We start from the raw sequence: 21726 nt of genomic DNA, 5'->3' as shown, positions 1-21726 counted from the left end.
TTGTGAAATAAGTGGTCGGTTTCCCCCACATGTTCTCTGTCGGCCAAGATAACGTTATTCTGCGACGATGTAGAAGCTGCTTGTATACATCGAGTTGTGCTTCGTGCTTGCTCGGTTGTAACTTCCTGTTCGTTGTGAATGCACGGTGTGGAGAAGTCAACAGGGTTTACACAATTTTGGTGTGGACATTTTGATGAAATTTACCAGTTTCTTGTGAATAGAGAAAGTTTTGTCAACAAACTGTAATAATTTAAAAAAGAAACCGACAAGAAAGGAGTTAGTATATAATGTAGTGCTAGATACTCCATTACGAAAATGGTTTGTGTCATTCGTTTTATTGCGCGGAGTGACTCAACTTTTCTCCCGATACCTGTATAATACCAGAGTAACTCGTGCAATTAAATTGTTTGGTTTTTGTTTGTTGTTGTTGTTTTTTTTTATCGCGATGCAAGTTTGTGGTTGAAACAGTACCGTTACAACTCGTAACAAGCCAGATTACAACCCTTACAATAGCGATGTCCCATACGACAATTGTTTTCACACACTGTATAAGATTGTGGTGATGTGGATGACTCTGCTTGGTATATTTTTGTAGACTCAAATAAGTTTCCCCGCATCTTGGGTTCCGTACTTTACTGTAGCCCCAAATAAATCACCTTACTCGATATTCGGTGCCTTTAGAAGTACTCATAGAAAATGTATAACCATTATTGTAAACTATTCACATCCACATACTATCGGCATGATCTATATTACAACTAAGTTTCTGTGGAGTCCAAAACTGTTCCTTGTTATAAACAGTTTAAAAAAAAAAAAAAGATCAGATGCACTTTGGTGAACCGCGGAGTGGAAAGACAAATCAATTCGGTGGGTATTAATTTGGTAAGTTTCACATGACCCAAAATATACAAGCAGATATCATGTTGCACTCACTACGTTAATTTGAATACCTACTTATTTCCTATTTTTAGGTATTCCTGAATACCTGTTTGTTGAGAGCCACCTCACGGTGTCTAGACGTAAGTGCACTATTATCGCCATTATTGATATTTGATAACTCATTCATTGGCGCTGAACAATGATTTCTCCGGACATTTCGCTTTTTTCCCTTGATTAATCACCTATATGTGTTTCGTAAGTGCTACTTTGTAACAATAAAAAGTTATTCTATGCCATAATCTATAAACGTCATACATTAACATCCTTTATTTGTTTAGGTTTTGCGGTTTCTGTCTATTTAGCTTGCCATTCAAGTGCAATTGCATATCATTCTGACCTTTTCTTGACGCGGAGCATGTGAAAAAAAAAGAAGAAAAGATTGCGCTGATAGCTGTAAGCCGCATGATCTCTTTTTTGTTGTTGTTGTTGCTGTTGTTATAATATAACAAAGAATATATGAATATCAGAATGTAAGAGAACTTAACATAAGATTACGTTGTTAACCCTATAAACGTTAAAAAAGCATTATAATTATGAATAAAGATACTCGATTTCAACATTAATTTTTCTGGAGGCTTTTTTTTTGGGGGGGGGGGAGGGGGCAGGGGGCGCTGTAGCCTTTAAACAAGGCGACTCGCTCTGCGTGCCCCCGTATAGCGCGTTTACCCCACAAACCTGTTGGCCGGCGAGTGGAGCGAGCCGCCTTTATCCACTCGTTCATCAGGGATGTGTACCTTTGTCGTTGTTGTTGCTTTATATTCTTTGACAAATTTGCGTACAAATTTGACGCAGAAAATACACACGGCACCAAGGCAACCCGCGCTTGCTTGCTAACAAATTTATATTCTTTGACAAATTTGCGTACAAATTTGTTAGCAAGCGCGCGCGGCTTGCCTTGGTGCCGTGTGTATTTTCTGCGTCAAATTTGTACGCAAATTTGTCAAAGAATATAAAGCAACAACAACGACAAAAGTACACATCCCTGAGCTGAACGAGTGGATAAAGGCGGCTCGCTCCACTCGCCGGCCAACAGGTTTGTGGGGTAAACGCGCTATACGGGGGCACGCAGAGCGAGTCGCCTTGTTTAAAGGCTAGGGGCGCTGTGGCATAGTGGATAAGACTCCCGATCGGAGGACCCGAGTTCGAATCCCGCCCACTGCTTACGTCCTTGGACAAGATGTTTTTACCCACTATATCCCTCTCGACCCAGGTGTATAAATGGGTACCTGGCAATGCTATAGGGTAATGATAAGAGGCCCTCTGGTAGGGCAGTAGTGGCAACACTGAAGAGGCTATACCCTGGGTAAATAAGATATGTTATTGTTATTGTTATTGTTATTGTTGTTGTTGTAACTGAAAGTACTACTAATCAACTTATCTAGCGCAGTTAATGGGGAAAAAGGTAAAATACAAAACTGAGACAAACACAGATGCGCAAATGAGTCAGTCAGGGAGTGCACCAGATACAACTGTACAAATCAATTTTATATACACGTCATGATAATAACATTCACCAGATTAGACTTGACCTTTTCACCTCTGCTCATGCTGATTGAGATTGCATACGTATATAATATATACGTATGCATATATACATGATATATATATATACGTAATATATATTAAATATTATACATATATATATATATATATATATATATATATATATGTATATATATATATATATATATATATATATATATATATATATATATATATATATAATACTGTGTGCGTGTATACATTATGTATATATAACTCACAGAAAGAGACCGTGGTAGCTGGTACGGAGTGACGCCATGACTACTGGAGTATGATTACTTTGAACTATTATGTGTTCAATAGGTTATCGGCTTTAAGGTGAATGGATAAGTGTAACAACCTACGTGTGCCCTTCCAGGACGAACACTTTTACAAGCCTTGGTGGTTGAAGCTCCTCCCACATCCCCCATTTTATCTTCAGTATGATAGATTCCCAGTGAGTCAAAGTATATAAAATGTGGGTCCGCGATGCATTAGCTGTTTAATTCCCGACTTTGTCTTCACGCTGCTTACACCTTCCCTTGTTTACACCAAGCCATGGCCTGCTTGCAATTTTCATTGCCGCTATATTTCGTGGCAGCAGCCATCGCCTTTGGGTCATCGCATTACGGGGTGCAAGGTAATGGATGAGTTAATCATAGTTTTATTGTTTGACGTGTTATAAGTATTAATTAGTCACCACTGGGTTTTCTGACAGATGTTGTCTCGACGAAGTGAAGAGCCACAAATTGACCGCGAAAAAAAAGGACAAAATCAGCTGAAACTATATACACCGAATGCGAAAATCTGTCTAAGCGTAATGAAGTTATATCTAAGAATTTCATATATTATTTTCACGAAACAGAGTTATCGCTCATCGCAACGCTTTAAGGAAATTCGTCATCATCTAACAATTATTGTCCTATTTTTCGGGTATCAAACTATCAACATCAAAACTTGTATTCATGCTTAATGATTGAGTTACATACAGCCACTACTGGTCCTTGAGAGTCATTGGCGACCATCGTCCTAGTCAAGCTCTGCTTATGACGATGATCCCGTGCATTTCGAATTATTTATCTTTTTTTTTCAATTTTTCGTAGTTTTCCGGCTGCTAGTGTACCTTCAATTTGACATTGTTTTCATGTCTTTTTCCTCTCTATACGTTTTACTTGCGATTGTACTATATTATGCGTATTTGTGTGATTTGGATCGCGACCCTATAAATCGCTCGATTCTGAACGCGTTATTTTGAGTGCAAGGAGAACGGCAGTATTGTCAGCTTAAACATTACACAGCTTTGCAATTTGTAGAATCCAGAATTTCCGGGAATATTCTAATCCTCTTCACCTAGCACTTCTGATGGAATAAGAAGTATTGCAAAAATAATTGAAAAATTGGGACCTATAGGTCCCTATATCACATATTGCATCACGTTCCCCTATTTTATTGATGAAACATTAAAGTGAATAAATAGAACAGTTTCTCAATAAATGATCAATTCATTTGATACGAGTTATAAAAAAAAGAAGAGAGGCGTGGTTAACTTTGTATATTTCAGCCAACTGGAGGCAGGATGTAGGCTTATAATACCGAACAAATATAGAATAATTCACAAATCATATCTTCATTGACATGATTGTTGAAAATAATGTGAATTATGCAAGCCCACGTATTTTCTTCTTGTTTCTTCTTTGTTAAGTATCGCTAGATCTTAATTTTCCAGCTTTATACCATGCAAATACAGCACCACTTTTTCCATCTTTCAACTCTCTTGTTTGTTTTGTTTCACTTCTTCAAATCACAAACAGGGTCGTCGTGGGATTATTCTGACGGAGCGCACGGTATGTATAAACTTTTACAAGCATGGTAATCGAGTAAAAGTGTATCAAGACTGGTCGGAGGTCGGAAGGGGTACAAAGGGGAGGGTTCACTGTTTGAATGAACTGTTGAGTGGTTGATCTTTGGGAATGGTCTTGGAGTTACAGAATTTCATTGTGTTATACAGTAGGGCCTGTATCATAATTCATCCCACACCACAAACTTTTTGGCGTCATTGCATTGGTTAAGGAATTAGAATATATACGTATGATATTTAGAACATTTTATCAGCCGTTATCACGGCGGAAAACAAGAGTATTGTTTATTGGTTGTTGCCATCCAGGTTAAATGCTACTTTACCTGCTATCATCGCAGATTCAAAAGTGCAGAATGCGTTACCAGGTGGGGCACGTATTTTGGAATCATAGATAACCTGTGAAATTACTGTCCAAAAAAATTGTGTAATCCTTGCTTAGAGAACATCATCAACGAGTTACCACACCTTTCCATTCCTACATCCACTTTTCATTCCTGTTCGATGTCCGCTCCCCGCTTCAAACTCATTTTAGTCTGCCGTAAAATCACACTGCAGGCTCCTTAATACGTTCATGATTTCTATAACTGAAAACTGTAGCTAGGGATACATTCAATATAGGATATTCTTTCAAATTTCAGAGCAGACCATTTGATGTACTATTACTCCCAATGTCAATTCCTCAGAAGACATTTTGCCAGCAGCAAAACGTCATGTTGACCGACTCGTTACTACATGTATAGGGCCTACATTCATGTAGTCCTACGTATGTATGTACACCTAGGCCTATATACCTACATATATATCTCTCCCTTTACAGCAAGGTACTATTTCATGTTATTACGAAGGTTTCATTTGTCCTTATCGTTTCCACGTTTCTCAAAAGGAAGAAGAAAAACCGTTATACGTGTCACTGCTATACTCTAACGTATCATTATATCTGGTCAGTTTTTGCTATGTACTCTCGTATATGATAACAGTAATGCGCTATCAATGTCCACATGATGATAGTCATTATCTCACCGTTTTGCATTTCAGCTATCATAACGTAAGTATTTCACTGATTTGTATCGGAGGCGTGTGTGGCAATGTCTATATGTATATAGATAATAATAATAATAATAATAATAATAATAATAATAATAATAATAATAATAATAATAATAATAATAATAATAATAATAATAAGGTCTTATTTACCCAGGGAAGCCTCTTCAGTGTTGCCACTCAACGGCGTAAATCCATACTGAGGAGTGGGGGGGATGGTCACCATCACCACGATTACAAGCCCATAACCGGACCGGCGCAGCCTTTTTTTTTTTTTTTTTTTTTTTTTTGGGGGGGGGGGGAGAAGCTTTGTGCCCCCCTCCCCCCCCCCCCCACACACACACACTTTACAGGGATCGGATGCCCCACTCTTTTGCATGAAATATAAAGTGGGAGAAAAGTGGCAGCAACAACATAAAGACTTTTTGTTCTTGTTGCTTCTTTTTTTTTTTTTTTTTTGCTTGTCAGACGACTTTCGGCGGAAAATCAGACCTTAAAAGTATGAAAACATTTTTTTTTTTGTGTGTGTGGAAATATCTGTGAAGGGGAGCGGAACGACCGAACGGGGGAAGGGTGTGTATTGGGGGGGGGGGGTATCCCTCTCCCACACGAGGAAGATTTTGCATTTTCAGACCTGAAATTCAGCGATCTGGTGCTCACTTGTGGTGAAAATTTTGTTTTCTTTTCTTTAAAAAAACAATAAGAAAATGAAATATTCACAACATATTATTGAATGACAAAATCGTGGTATTTCAGCTCTTGCTGTGCGACATCACTGTGAAGGCCTACTAAATAATGGGGCCTATCATCGGCGTAGACAGGATTTGATCTTAGGAGGAGCGGTTATGTGAGGGAACGAATCAAGCGAGGGGGGAGGGTATGGTAGGGGGGTTTCCCCCTCCTACGGTGAAATCTCTTTGCGTTGAAAATTTTGACATTTTTCAGTCCAAAAACTGCTGTCAATCACTGGCAGCAACGTCAGGAGAATGGCATAGCGATTAAATGCGAGCGAGCGGAGCGAGCGAGCATGAAAATTTTAACATTTTACAGTCTAAAAACTGCCGTTTGTAGCTATACTTTTTCGCTTTGGAAATTAAGGGGGGCCGCATCAGGCGCAACTGCTGGCAATTACTGGCAGCAACATCAGGAGAATGGCATAGCAGTTAAATGCGAGCGAGCGGGGCGAGCGAGCTTGAAAATTTTGACATTTTACAGTCCAAAGACTGCCGTTTGTGGCTGTATTTTTTTCGCTTTGGAAATTATGGGGGCACACCGGGCGCAACTGCCGGCAATCGGGCAGCAACATCAGAATGGCATAACGATTAAATGCGAGCGAGCGAAGCGAGTGAGCTTGAAAATTTTGATATTTTACAGTCCCACATGTCCGTTGTGGCTGTACTAGTATTTTTTCGCTTTGGAAATTAAGGGGGGGGGGGCGCACCGGGCGAAAACTGCTGGCAATTACTGGCAGCAACATCAGGAGAATGGCATAATGATTAAATGCGAGCGAGCGAAGCGAATGAGCTTGAAAATTTTGACATTTTCCAGTCCCCAAAACTGTCGTTTGTGGCTGTATTTTTTCGCTTTGGCAATTAAGGGGGCGCACCGGGCAAAAACTGCGAAAACTGCTGGCAATTACTGGCAGCAACATCAGGAGAATGGCATAATGATTAAATGCGAGCGAGCGAAGCGAGCGAGCTTCAAAATTTTGACATTTGACAGTAAAAAAAACTGCCGTTTGTAGCTATATTTTTCGCTTTGGAAATTAAGGGGGCGCACCGGGCAAAAACTGTTGGCAATTACTGGCAGCAACATCAGGAGAATGGCATAATGATTAAATGCGAGCGAACGAAGCGAGCGAGCTTCAAAATTTTGACATTTGACAGTAAAAAAAACTGCCGTTTGTAGCTATATTTTTCGCTTTGGAAATTAAGGGGGCGCACCGGGCAAAAACTGTTGGCAATTACTGGCAGCAACATCAGGAGAATGGCATAATGATTAAATGCGAGCGAGCGAAGCGAGCGAGCTTCAAAAATTTGACATTTGACAGTCCAAAAACTGCCGTTTGTAGCTATATTTTTCGCTTTGGAAATTAAGGGGGCGCACCGGGCGAAAACTGCTGGCAATTACTGGCAGCAACATCAGGAGAATGGAATAATAATTAAATGCGAGCGAGCGAAGCGAGCGAGCTTCAAAAATTTGACATTTTACAGTCCCCAAACTGCCGTTTGTAGCTATACTCACAATCACCGGCAGCAACATCAGGAGAATGGCATAGCGATTAAATGCGAGCGAGCGGAGCGAGCGAGCTTGAAAATGTTGACATTTTACAGTCTAAAAACTGCCGTTTGTAGCTATTTTTTTAGGGGGCACACCGAGTGCAACTGCCGGCAATTACTGGCAGCAACATCAGGAGAATGGCATAGCGGTTAAATGCGAGCGAGCGGAGCGAGCGAGCTTGAAAATTTTGACATTTTACAGTCCAAAGACTGCCGTTTGTGGCTGTAAATTTTTCGCTTTGGACATTAAGGGGGCACACCGGGCGCAACTGCCGGCAATTACTGGCAGCAACATCAGGAGAATGGCATACTGATTAAATGCTAGCGAGCGAAGCGAGTGAGCTTGAAAATTTTGACATTTCCAGTCCTAAAAACTGTCGTTTGTAGCTATATTTTCACTTTAGAAATTAAGGGGGGCGCACCGGGTGCACCTGCTGTCAATCACTGGCAGCAACATCAGGAGAATGGCATAGCGGTTAAATGCGAGCGAGCGGAGCGAGCGAGCTTTAAAATTTTAACATTTTACACTCCAAAAACTGCCGTTTGTAGCTATATTTTTCGCTTTTGTTTGTCCCACTTTTATTTGAGAACCATCCCCCCCCCCCCCATCGAGGTTGCTTTTGTTAAGTGAAAGATCTGCTGCACACTCTTTGATAAATTAGGAAATATACGTCTATGTCAAAAGTGTACAAAGTTTATCCCTTATCCTGTATAGCGGACCTTTTGCATGTTCATGATTGCAATACAACGATCTGGTGCATAGTTCTGGCGATATTTGGACAATTTTCCACTAAGAAAGTTCGAGATTTGTCCTCATCTCGGGAATTGCTTGGGGGATAAATGATTTGTCTGTCTAAACACTTCCTTTGGGGCGGGGCAAATGCCCCTTTGCCCCCCATAGATTCGACGTCCCTGATCTTCCCTTGGTATGCCCATAGATGTATCCTGACTGAGTCATCAGTCACTGTCGTTTCTCAGGAATGATTCAGGAAATGGAGGGGATTCAATTATGGCGATAAAGTTGTTGTTATTGTTTGTTTGTATGTGTTCGTACATATTTTGCAGATGGTCCCTAGTGAATACTCGCGTCATAGCATGTTTATATGTAGACCTATACTATTTGACGTTGTCAACGCCTGAGCCATACCTTACAGTGTATGTTGATGTTACTTTCTTCGCGAGCGAGCGAAGCGAGCGAGCGCTTGAGAAAATTATACATTTTCCTACAAGATAGAATACTGTTCAGCTCTGTTACCTGTCTGGAGGCCGGCGTACAAACGTCATGCAGTATGCCAAAATTTATACAATCACATTTCTGCTTCCTCCATTTTTTCCCCTCAAAATTCAGGGGGGGGGGGGATGATTGTACAGGCCATCCCCCCCTCCTCCATTTCAGGGGGGGATATATCCCCCCATCCCCCCCGGGATTTACGCCCATGTTGCCACTGCTTTACCAGAGGGCCCTGCCATTATTATTACCCTAGCGTTGCCAGGTACCCATTTATACACCTGGGTCGAGAGGGACATTGTGGGTAAAACATCTTGTCCAAGGACGTAAGCGCTGGGCGGGACTCGAACTCGGGTCCTCCGATTGGGAGTCGAGAGTCTTATCCACTATGCCACAGCGCCCCTATATGTGTGTGCGTTGGGGATGTTGTTGATGGAGGGGATAGCACATTATGTAGACTATAAACATGATAAATCAGCCAGTATATACTAGAACTGCCAAGTATAATACATGTATTAGAAGATGCTAATCATGTTAATGTTAATAATATTCGAAGACCCGAGAGCATAAGAATGATGATGAAGGACGCAACAATAATTTTGACAATACAATGAAATGAATGAACGGGAAATAAACTCACTTGAAGCGAAGTTTCGCCAATTATCAATTTCCCGTTTTAGTAACATTTTTACATTTTATGCATACCTTTAAAACAAAGACTTTCCCCAATGACCAGAAAATTTTCCCGGGGCTTGGCTGCGGCTTGCCCGACATAAACGTACGATAGCAACAACCAATGTATGCAAAATGCATTCTCATGTAGAACATGTATTGACATGAAATGGGTTGACATGACATTTGAACAACTATAAATTAGTCATACTGAGTACAGAGTTTCAGAATTTATAGTGATTGGGATGAGGAATAAGAATGTTTTCAAAATCTATAACAAATTGCACTGAACAAGGATGATGACATGGCAGCCTCACCATAAGAATGCATGAAATTGGTGCTCAAGGAAGTAGAGCAAAAGAAGACATGCATAGATTCTACACAGGTGAAGTGCCTTCCTCGAGCGAAGGAACATCTCGTATAGGAGAGACCTTATATTGTGTAAAATTTAGATTTAAACTTTAGATCTGCGACGCAAACGCTTGGACGACGCTAATTAAGCCAAAAATGGTGTTCTGCACATGCGCGAAACAGCTATCTCCATTGTTCAACCCGGGAGGCTGCGTGTCGTCTATATCGTCTGCGTCGCAGATCTCTTGTGTCCAGCGCGCGAAAGACGACTTGGATTATCCGAATGGCCTGGTCCCACGTGTGCGACAAGTTGAAGCGGAGGCATCATTTCTTGTCGAATATGGGTCCCTCCACTCGTTCCCAGATGGCCCCTTTGATGAAACGCGTTAACCCTCTGGATTCCTTGTCCAAGTTATTACAAAAGATCGAATGTTTACTTGAGTTAATTATGGGTGTAGACCGCCGAATCCGGGATACTATCCAGAATCATGGACACCATTGAAAGATATACTTTTTTTGTTGTTGTAATAATCATGTAAACATGAACCCCGGCTGGCTATGTATATTCTCAACGACACGCGTGTCAGATTTATCATATTTCTTTGTCCATTCTATTGATAAAAAGTGAAAATAAAGTTTGAATTTAAATTTGAATTTGAATAATTAACTTCTACATCTGCCTATCAACAACGTGTACTCTCTTGTTTGTTCTGTTCAAGTTTATTTTGATTTTCCTCTGTCGTTTTTCACCCATAGGACCCCTTCATTGGTCATCAAGTTACCCGAATTGCGCTGGGAGCAGTCAGTCGCCGATCGCCGTGTCCTGCAGCACGGCAGCGCAAAAGTCAACTTCCGATCGCTTCTGTTTCGACGGGTACGATGAAGAACGAAATTTGGACATCAAAAACAACGGCCATTCTGGTAGGTATTATCATGATTATAGCCAACAAACTTGGTTGTTTGCGCCATTATTTCATAGATATGCAAATAACACACACAATATATACGCATGTACACAAACAAACCGAATGGACGTTATCACATTGAGTTCACATTCTAGTCAGTGTGATGGAAAACATTTTGCAGCATCGCTTAATTTATGTCACTCCCTTAAAACGCAACACTACTGTCTCACTTCCTACTTCAAAATGTTGACGAATCATATGCAGCAGTTCTCGCGTTTGATTATGATTTCGTATCACACATTTTCTTTAAACAATGGATATTTCCGGAAGGCCCGGTCACACCGCCCGAACTTTGTTGGAGCGTTCCTTGAACAGTAGGGAGAGGGGGCCGAATTTCGACAACGCTCGTCACCGCGCACAAAATGGGGGGAAAAAAAATCGAAAACACGGGCGTTGCCTTAGCGGTGCACCGCTGAAGCCGGCGTTGCTTTAGCGTTGGTTTAACGGTAGCGAGCGGTAGGGAGCGTTGGTTTAGCGGTGACGCGAGCGTTGATAGAGCGGCGCGCTGCGCATGCGGGCGTTGGCTCGGCGGGGGTTTAACGTTGGTTTAGCGGCATACCGCTTTTGACTACGGAGCTGAACGGATCAGTTTTGATAGAAGTTCTGATAGATTTTTTTGATAGAAGTCGATAATTGAAGTTCATCATGCCACGTGGACAATTAGAAGAGGAAGGCTGGAGACGGAAAGGAAGCAGCCTCCAAGAAGATCATTATGAGCAGGCAGCTGAACCAATGGAGTTAGGTAAATATTTGTTTCACTGGTTGTGTCAAGAAATATTTAACAACTGTGAAAAAGTACTGTTATGTATTTTCCTTCAGCATTTGAGCAAATTCGATATAAATGAGGTCTGCACTCAACGGCAGCTCAATTCCAAATGGGCTCCTGGTCCATTTCTCCCAGTATTTATAGCCAAATTCTGGTCCCGCTCCGACACCTCCATACCAACGCCCAACCAAAGTTCATCACCGCAATGGATCGCTGCTTCAACGCCCGACACCGTTCAAGCAATCCCGTGTCCGCTCGTAAAACGCTTACAACCGCTCCACCAAAGTTTGTGCAACGTTTAATCACCGCCCGGGCAAAGCTGGCGAAGCAGCGGTGGTCCAGCGTTTAAGATTTCTGCGTTGGCCTAGCGGACCCAAGCGTCCACGAACTTGCGTCTAGCGGTGCCAAACTTTGACTGGGCGTTGTTGGAGCGGTGGTGAACTTTGCCGGAGCGGTGGTGAACTTTGCCGGAGCGGTGGTGAACTTTGCCGGAGCGGAAAATTGTCCGCTCCTCACCGCTCGCAATATTTTGTGCAGCTCAAAACTTTCGGAGCGGTAGGAGGGACCATCAGCGGTGGCCGAGCGTATACGGTGTTGCCTTAACGGAGGCCAACTTCTGTCAAACGGTGGTGAACGGTAACAAGCGGTGATGAATTTTTTTTTTTCACCGCTCCAGGAACGCTCCAGCAAAGTTCTGGCGGTGTGACCGGGGCTTAAGATAAATGGGCCGTTCACTTCTTTAAATAGATTGAATGCACGTTGTTACCACTCTACCAGGCAATAAGAATTTGGTTTCTTTGTTTTCGTTTCTTTTTTGATATTTATTGTATAACAACAATACATATGAATAGTTTTCTTATTCTTATTTCATTCTAAGAATGATTTCCTGATCCCCCGAGAAATTTTCTGTAAGTCTCTGCAGGTGTTTACACACAGCTGATGACAATCAACTTGCGCAGTAACGACAGTCAGTTTATCACTTTATGATCTGATACAAATGTATGTGTAATAATCATTTACGTATTCTAACATCATAAATTTTATATTATATACAATATATAAATATATCATAATTGATCACATCATAATTACTATTATGTGTGTGTGTGTGTGTATGTTTCATGCGAGAAAGAGTGAGGGGAAAAGGAGGGGGTAATAAGACAGTCCTCTCCTCTTCTCCTAATCTGAAATTTCCACTTGATATAATGTAATTCATTGAAGTCAACAACTGAGCGTTACTGTGTATAAGTATTTGGATTTACAACACATACAATTATTATTATCCGAGTGAGATTCTTGTGTATAATAAGGTTTGCTTACATCGGTTGATACTTCACATATCTCCTCTAAATACTTTTTTCTCTTTTTTCAGTACAAGTGACGTTGCCATCCAACAGCTACTTCATCAAAGGCGGGGGACTGCCGGGTGAATACCAGGCTCTACAGTTCCACTTTCACTGGGGAAGTGACAGTACCAAAGGGTCCGAGCATTCGATGGATGGCGTCACCTACCCCGCTGAGGTGTGTTGTGGAGCCCCTCACACCCCCCCCCCCCCCACACACATACAAACAAATCCTTCTGTTATTGAGAAACATGTTTAAGTTCACCTTAGTTACACTTTACATCAATAAGTTTAATACACTGTAGTTGTGAGTTTTAATCAAACCAGGTGCATCCTTGTAACAATGAGGAAATTGTATCAAGCTTCACATATTTCTTAAACCAATTATCTTACTCAGAATCACTCATGATAATGACATGAAGTGATGGTTCGCCTCATATGTCCCCCGTTAACTCCAGAAGCACACTGAAACCTTTGATGTATTATCCTTTTTTAATAAAGGAAAAGATGGTAATTCTAATCAAATCATTCTACAGTGACAGTCACTCAGCGATGATGTCTTAATCATTCGCATTGACAAGGGTGAGAATTTTATAGCTGCTTATCAGTTACCAAATATCATTGGTATTTATGATATTTGATACAATTCAATTCAAATTCATACAACACTCCTCATCAAGAAGGATGAAAATACAAACTTAATATTCAAACAAACAGAAATTCAGATGCATCATGGAAAATAAAAGGTCATAGTCAAACAGAAAAGTTTGAATTCCATATACAATCATGTACTAAGGTGACTATAAGCTCTTCGTAGTTATAGGATAACAGCCTTAAAAATTCAAATCAAAACTCGAGAACAATTAAAGTGAAGAATTACATACCATTAAACATTTTAGAGAGGCATTAATTCTAGACAATATGTGGATACTAATGTCGTTGATACATCTAATTATACCTTATATGTTTCAAAACTATTTAGGGACTTTCAAGATTGTATTTCAGGTAGAGTGTAATTGACCAATCAGTCTGAGATTGGATATTCATTGTGATAGATATAACTGCGTCATTAACATATCATGACATATTTTCACAAGTCCGTGGTCATTTACAAGATTCTATATGTATATATGTATATATATATATAAATATAAATGAATGAATAAATAAATAAATATATATATATATATATATATATTATACATATATATATATATATTATACATACATATATATATATATATATATATATATATATATATATATATATATTATACATACATATATATATATATATATATATATATATATATATATATATATATATAATGAAAACAAATACAGGGAAAACTGACCAGAAACAGATAGGGAAAACTTTGAGCAAAGAAAATGGGTTTCCATTTCTTTGCTCAAAATTGTCATTATATACATGTATTATATAATACCATATTATCATATGTACATAATAGAGTGAAGGTCTCCTTCAAGTTCACTATTTGGAATCGGTGAAACGCAAAAATATGAACCAAGTCGACTTTGTGCAAGCTTAACAGGGCAAAGGGTGCAAAGTCGATGCTTCTATATAAGTTACTCACTAAAATGTATTGGTCTGTTGTTGTTTTTTCTTACCTCATCACGAGTAAAGAGTCAGAACGGGAGTAGGGTTGACAAATTGGCACGAAGGAATACATTTTCCTGCCAGACCGACACTTTCTCTGATACATGTAGGCCTATATATATAGTGGCGTCAGTTTCATAAGGTGTGTTCAGGCTTATCTGTTGAAACATTTCCAATGCCTTGATATACCTCCCGAGGTCCTAATAATTTGAACTGCTCAGACATTCTGTTCTGATTTGATATGTGTTCACACTTGGAATCATCGGTACGTCTTCTCTTGTCAGGGAACATTCTCATCTGATAAGAATCAGTGTAATGAATACAACGATGTTACAGGTATACTGAACAAATTAACTGAGTATAGAAGATCGCCTGTAGTTTTTTTGACCTGTTTTAACGTGTCGTCAAAATCAATGCAATAATGTTCTTTTCCGGTCTTTGTCATATTTAACGTTTTATCTTCGTGTTTATTCAATTATTACATAATCTTATCTTACAGATGCACATCGTCCACAGAAAAGTTGGTCTGACTGCCGATGAAGCCTTGCAAGTCAACGATGGCCTAGCGGTTTTAGCAATTATGATCGAGGTACGAACGTTGATTTTTTGTTTTCATTTTATGAATTATTTGATTGATTAATCAAGTTATAAATGCGCGAACGAATTCCACACTACAATCTTGATTACACGTTTTGACGTTGGGGCTTTTATACAGCTCTAGGTTTCATGTGCACATAGAACAAAAGCCCTTTTCATGCAAACACACGTGTAGTACAAAGCATACGTTTATATACACTCTAAAAAAAATCCGGATCAGAACTGACCCGGAACTGGGTCCGTTGGGGTCACACATCGTTCCGGGTAAAAAATGACTTGAAATTTGGTCATGAAGACCCCGAATGGGTCACCCTGACCCAATTCATGATCGACTCTAAATGGGGTCACATCTGACCCCATTCCTTGTCATTTCTGACCCGGAACGGTGTGTGACCCCAACGGACCCAGCTCCAGGTCAGTTCTGACCCGGATGTTCTAAGAGTGTACGATGTGTTAAAGGACCCTCATGTTTCTTTGTGTTTTCTCAGATCATTTTGTCTACATGTGTGTGTGTGTGTGTGTGTGTGTGTGTGTGTGTGTGTGTGTATGTAGGCCTATGTGGCATTTTTAAACTTTAGTAGCCCACAGCAGTCAAATGAATCGCATTTCTGCCATCCCACCCCAAATTACCACAGATCGGAGACAAGACAAACGAAAATTTTGACGCCATAGTCGAAAGCCTCTCAGATATCCCCAAGTCTGGTAAGTGACGTCATCGTTCACCGTCCCATGATGCACACGGTATGTGCAATAAGGAGTGAATAATACATGTATATGATTACATGTCTACTTTAATACTAATCTCATTGTACTTTAAATCGCTTGAAGAGTTGTCAGTTGTAGAATAGATCAAATACACCATACTCATCTTATTTCAAATTACCTCAAGTGACAATTACTGAAGTTACCATGGCAACAAATGAAACACTTGTAAAACATAATTTGTTCATTACCTACTGCCATAGCGACAACAGTGATTGATGAGTTACAATAATTCATGATTGAATCATATCATCAGGATAGATGTTGCCAAACTGCCCCCATTATAGTCTCACCATCCCTGCTCTGTTGTTACCACAAAATGTTAACGTAGACGGTTGATGCGTACGGCACAGTTCATCCTGGGAGCAATTACACTCTCACACTCTATATGCCACCACCGAAAGGCGCTGAATTGTGGTAGCATGACGCCATCTCAAAGACACTTTGAGAGTTGGCATCCCACAGAAAAAAAAAAAGGTATACGATGTCGCTGCCAGCGAATCAACAACCCCCCCCCCCACACACACACACACACACAAACACCCACATACACACATACACACAAATAAACCATTTTAAGTAACTTTTTGAGATTTACGTCTGCCCGTTCTCATCCTTGTACGGTTACGACAACAGGAGACGAGACTACCACTTCCGGAGATTTCTCTCTAGACGACCTTCTTCCTGACAATCGACAAGACTTCTTTCGCTACTACGGCTCCCTGACCACGCCCACTTGCGACGAAAGCGTGGTCTGGACAGTCTTCGCTGACCAAGTCGAGATTTCCGAAAATCAGGTTAACAGCTATTCCATTATTTTATTTACCATAATGAGAGAAACACTGTCGAAAAACAAAATTCTAACCCATGTGACTTTTGGGGAATTGCTCCTTGATTCCATAAACATACAGTATTTACAGAAGGAAAACTTTGCTATCTTCTCTACTATCTGTCTATACAGTTCTGATCCGGGACTCGGAGGTGGTTGTAAAAACGTATTTCAGTGGTTGAAAACCAACTTTGCTCGATACTTAAACTGACGCCCTCTTGGGCAACTCTATCAGAACGTTGTAAGAGTTGTCATGGACACGGTGTTGAATAAGAATGATAAGTATGGGATATTCCAAAACGTTTTATTTCGGTACAGTACAATTAAATAATATGCCAACAATGAAATTTTTATTTAACTATTTAAATAATAGATGATTAAAAGTAGCAACCTGTCTATGTGGTGTTTACAACTGCCTTACTTCAGAGGGGTGTTTCATCAACGTTTGTCGGCGCCGACAACTTGAATCACCATAGTAACAGTCAGTGACCAGAGCATCTCAGCCAATCAAAACCAAGGATTTTGCTGAAATTGGTCAGCGCCGACAGTTGTCGGCGCTGACAAGCGTTGATGAAACACCCCCAGTACTGTTCATCCATCCTCATAGGATTTACACTTGTTTCCACATAAACGTACGTGTACAAGTCAACTGTGTCTATTTGACATTATAGAGTAGAAATGTTTTGTCATGCAAGTTTGCACAAATATTTCAAGGACCATGCTTAAAAAAACCAACTCTCCTCAGCAATGGAAGGCTTCGGAATTACTTCAAATTTCATCACAATAAACAGTGAAACTTACGACTCGTAAGACTTTCCATGATGTATACACACGTTGGTACAGGCGTAGGCCTATAGGGGCCTACTTTGTTCTCAGTACCTTATACATGTACATGTAGCTGCTGTGTCATGTAACAGTGGAAACTCTTCTTTAAGTGAGTATTCTTATGTCAAGGTCTTAAAGACAATCAAATATGACGAAAATTTACTCCGGGGCGAGAAAAAAAATGCTTTGTTATGATGAGAAAAAATGAGAATTATGTTTCTATGTTCTTTGTGACAGAAGTCTACTGAAGTTTCAAGATTAGTTTGACGACACTTCTTCCCGACATTTTTACGCAGATCGCAGCATTCCGTTGCCTCTACTTTGACGAAGCCGGTTCTGAGCAAATGGTGAACAACTTCCGGCCCATACAGGCTCTAAACGGGCGGACCGTCACGCGCTACAGCATTGATGCTTCCTCGGATTCTTCTTCGTCCTGCGACGATGATGCAGATGGAGACAGTGGCGTATCTAGGGAAAACGGCGCCCGGGGCAAGCACTAAAATTGCGCCCCTAATTTCTGAAAAAGTGTTCAACCCCACCCCCATCCCGGTAGGGACTTTAAACAAAGTCCACATGATGCTTTTTCAAGCACTTAAAAGGGATCTTTTGAGGGTGATTTAAATGTAATGAATTTTGATAGATTTTGGCGAGCGAGCGCAGCGAGCGAGCCGAAAATTTTTGTATTTCAGCTTACAAAACATGGAATTCTTGTCATTTTTTGCTTACCAAATCTTACAATTCTAATCAAGATATAGTGACAGCCTTATAGATATCGATTTATACCAAAAAACTGAGGACTTTAAAAAATACTCTAAATTAGTGCGCGCGAGTGAGCTGAAATTTGTAAATGTCCTCGTCATCATCACGTATTGTTCTTATCTTATCAAAACATGGAATTCTTGTCATTTTTTTTTTTTGCTCATTGAATCTCACAATTATAGTAACGACCTTATAGATTTTTTTTTTGACGACCTTATAGATTTATTTATACCAACAAACTGAGGACTTGAAAAAATACATGTACTCTAAATTAGTACGAGCGAGTGAGCCGAAATTTGTATATTTCCGCGTCATCATTACGTTTTGTTCTTATCTTGTTTGATTTGTTGTTGTTCTTTTGCGCCCCCCCCCCCCCCGTATGTTCGAGACCGTTGACGCCCTCTTTTGATCCAATTGGCGATCGCTTCAGAACGAATGAAATTGCAGCCGCTGCTCCGTGAAACATTTTGCCTGCTAAATATAAAATGACATGTGTCATCTGTCATTTTGTCACCATCACGTTTTGTTCTTACCTTCTTTTTTATATAAATTTTGGCGAGCGAGCGCAGCGAGCGAGCCGAAAATTTTTGTATTTCAGCTCACAGAACATGGAATTTTTTGTGAACACAATAAACATTGTCATTTTGTCCGCGTCATCATGTTTTGTTTTTATCTTGTTTGATTTGGTTTTCTGCCCCCCCCCCCCCCCCCTTTCTCCCTCCCCCTTCCGGGCGAGGTTTTTTTCTTCTTCTTCTTCTTTTCTTTTTTTCTTCTTCTTCCTTTTTTTTTTTTGCGCCCCCAAGGAGTGGCGCCCGGGGCACGTGCCCCCCCCCTTGCCCCTCCCCCTAAATACGCCACTGGATGGAGATGACTAAAGTTAAGACTACTGATAGGGGTGCTATTTTGACCCTGTATGGCCCTTCAATGACCGTTCGTATCAGATGTGTAGTTAGACTTTTTTTAAGAAATAGCGGGGAGGGGGGGGGGGAATTGCATCAGAAGTGCAATGAGTAGGATGTGGGCAGACAAATATCGCAGCATCTCAATATATAATGGAACCTCGTTATAGAGGTATGGTATATAACAAAATCCTCTTGTACCAAGGTGAGTCTGCAGGGCCAAACTCTTTATATTTTCATATTTTTGTGCACTGATAATTTAGTGAGAAATCTAATGCAACCAAGGAGGTTCGAGAGCTGCAGTTCCAAACGGCTATAATTATTCAAACAGTTGTCAATTTTCTAGGGATGCACAAAAGAATTCCACAGGTGCATTTATTCCTTTGATGATCGAGGTTTGATGACGCTACATATTTCTGAGCAATCTGAAGATTCATGTTGAACTGCAATATAATCTTGGAGATATTTCGCCTGTTTATTTTATACACTGATAAGACATATAAAACAAAAGTAAATCCCGACCAGAAATATAGGCAAAACTGTAAATCAGAGAGCTGTATGTTGTGAAAGTGTTCGAAACTGTACTCTCCCAGACAGCCAATTTTATCACATTCCGGTTAAATTCTACAAATACAACTGATATGATAAACAATATGCATGTGATCTTCAAATACATAATAGTTCTTTATAAATAACTGTCAGATTAGTGTCCAAACATATGCAGCAGAGTAATTTAGATTTTTACTTCATCAATCCTTGCTGAATTTCTATCCATACATCTGTTCCTTTACCATTATGTACTGCTCATCTTTCATAAGCAGGGATGGCAAAAAGTAATTTACCACCATTAAAACATACTATCGGTGAGGCAGATCCAGTTTTTGGCACATACTTCAAATAATTTTATCAAAGTTGGTTCAAAGGGAAAAAGACTGTTGTGACTCCATTTCTTGAACCTCCTTAATCCAACGAGATAATTGTCATAGTTTTCAGGTCCTCATTATATCAAGGTTCTCCTGTATAACTGAATATTTCGCTAAATGCTTTTATCTACCCGTCTCTAACCCTGTTAGTAGCAGTAGCAGTAGTCCGAAGCATTAATTTGTAACTAAAAATTAGAAATGTCGCTATGGCGACTGATGCCTCCGCCATAATGCATGATTCTCCCAATAGGCGTATAGTACAATGTCTTCACAATGTGTGATCCATGACAGTTTCACATAACTGGCAAAATATTGAAATGACAGGTTTGTCAGAAATGTTTTGAACTGGGTTTGCTATAATTTTCTAAGAGTGCAGGTACACATATTTGGGGAATTTTTGGAAAGTTTATGCATTGAGTAATTTCCAAGGTACGAAGAAAGAGTGTGATGACGGTACAAAATAGATTTTTTTTTTTTTTTTTTGGGGGGGGGGGGGCATTGAAACCTGGCCTTTGACCCTTAACCTTTGACCTTTGACCTTCTGGCTGGAAATTTCCCGCAGAATCTCCATTAGGTAATGCATGTATTAAGTTTTGAAACTAATAATGCAAGCATTGCATATACTAGTATATGAGGGAAATAGTAAAATTTTGAGTTGACCTTGACCTTTGACCCCCTGACTATTGACCCATGACCCCTAAATTCCCTAGATAATCCCTGCCAGACAGTACATGCATACCATGTACCAAGTTCCATGAAGATACATTGAACCATTTGCGAGAAAAGTAATATTGCAATATTTTCACCTAACCTTTGACCTTTTGACCTTTGATCTTATGACATGAAACTCTCTCTGGAGAATCTTTACGCAGTAGTACATGTCCACACCAAGTTTCAAGAAAATACCATCGGGCATTGCATAGATATGGGGGAAATTGCAACATTTGTAGCATTTGACCTTGACCTTTTGACCTTTGACCTCTTGCCAATGTCACTAAAATCTACTCAACTAATTGTCCCATCATACATCATCCTTGGACCAAGTTTGGTGAAAGCTGCTTCATCCAGTTTTGAGTTATCACGTAAACAGATAAATTTTAGGATTTGACCTTTATCTTTGACCTTTGACCTCTGTCCGATTTCACTGAAAAACTAATCAAGTAATTGTCCCATCATACATCATCCTCCAACAAATTTTGGTGAAATTTGCTCCATCCAGTCTTGAGTTATCGTGTAAACGGATACAATTTCATGATTTGACCTTGACATTTGGCCTTTGACCTTTAGCCGATTTCACACAAAATCTAATTAAATAATTGCCCCATTATACTTCATACTTGGACCAAGTTTGGTAAAGTTCCAGTAAATATTACTCAAGTTATCGCGTAAACGAAAGCGGACGGACGGACGTACGGACGGACGGACAACCCGAAAACATAATGCCTCCGGCACCACTTCGTGGCGGAGGCATAAAAACAACAACAACTAAATATCAATCATTGACAACAGTTTCCATGAGAAGCTTATAATCTCAACAAAGTGGCCCTG

The 21726-nt window shown here is 40.1% G+C and overlaps 1 protein-coding gene across 1 annotated transcript; it reads left to right on the top strand.

Moving 5' to 3' along the window:
• Positions 1–3018: 3018 nt before the first annotated feature.
• On the top strand, positions 3019–19309 carry LOC140228824 (carbonic anhydrase 4-like). The gene is made up of 9 exons (XM_072309097.1): positions 3019–3100; positions 10649–10813; positions 11759–11908; positions 12996–13144; positions 15084–15173; positions 15817–15883; positions 16583–16740; positions 17894–18061; positions 19298–19309. The coding sequence occupies exons 1-9, from the start codon at positions 3019–3021 to the stop codon at positions 19307–19309; spliced, it is 1041 nt and encodes a 346-aa protein (XP_072165198.1).
• The last annotated feature ends 2417 nt before the right edge of the window (positions 19310–21726 follow it).

The sequence above is a fragment of the Diadema setosum genome, chromosome 5 (assembly GCF_964275005.1).
Source record: "Diadema setosum chromosome 5, eeDiaSeto1, whole genome shotgun sequence".
Classification (NCBI taxonomy): Eukaryota; Metazoa; Echinodermata; class Echinoidea; order Diadematoida; family Diadematidae; genus Diadema; species Diadema setosum.
Note: the sequence above shows the minus strand (reverse complement) of the source record. Positions and strands in the feature narration are given on the sequence as shown.

Coding starts and splice junctions, on each gene's coding strand:
- LOC140228824 (XM_072309097.1), top strand. CDS start 3,019: ATGGCCTGCTTGCAATTTTCATTGCCGCTATATTTCGTGGCAGCAGCC. Junction 10,814..11,758: donor CAAAAACAACGGCCATTCTG/GTAGGTATTATC, acceptor CATTTCTCCCAG/TATTTATAGCCAAATTCTGG. Junction 15,884..16,582: donor CTCAGATATCCCCAAGTCTG/GTAAGTGACGTC, acceptor CGACAACAGGAG/ACGAGACTACCACTTCCGGA.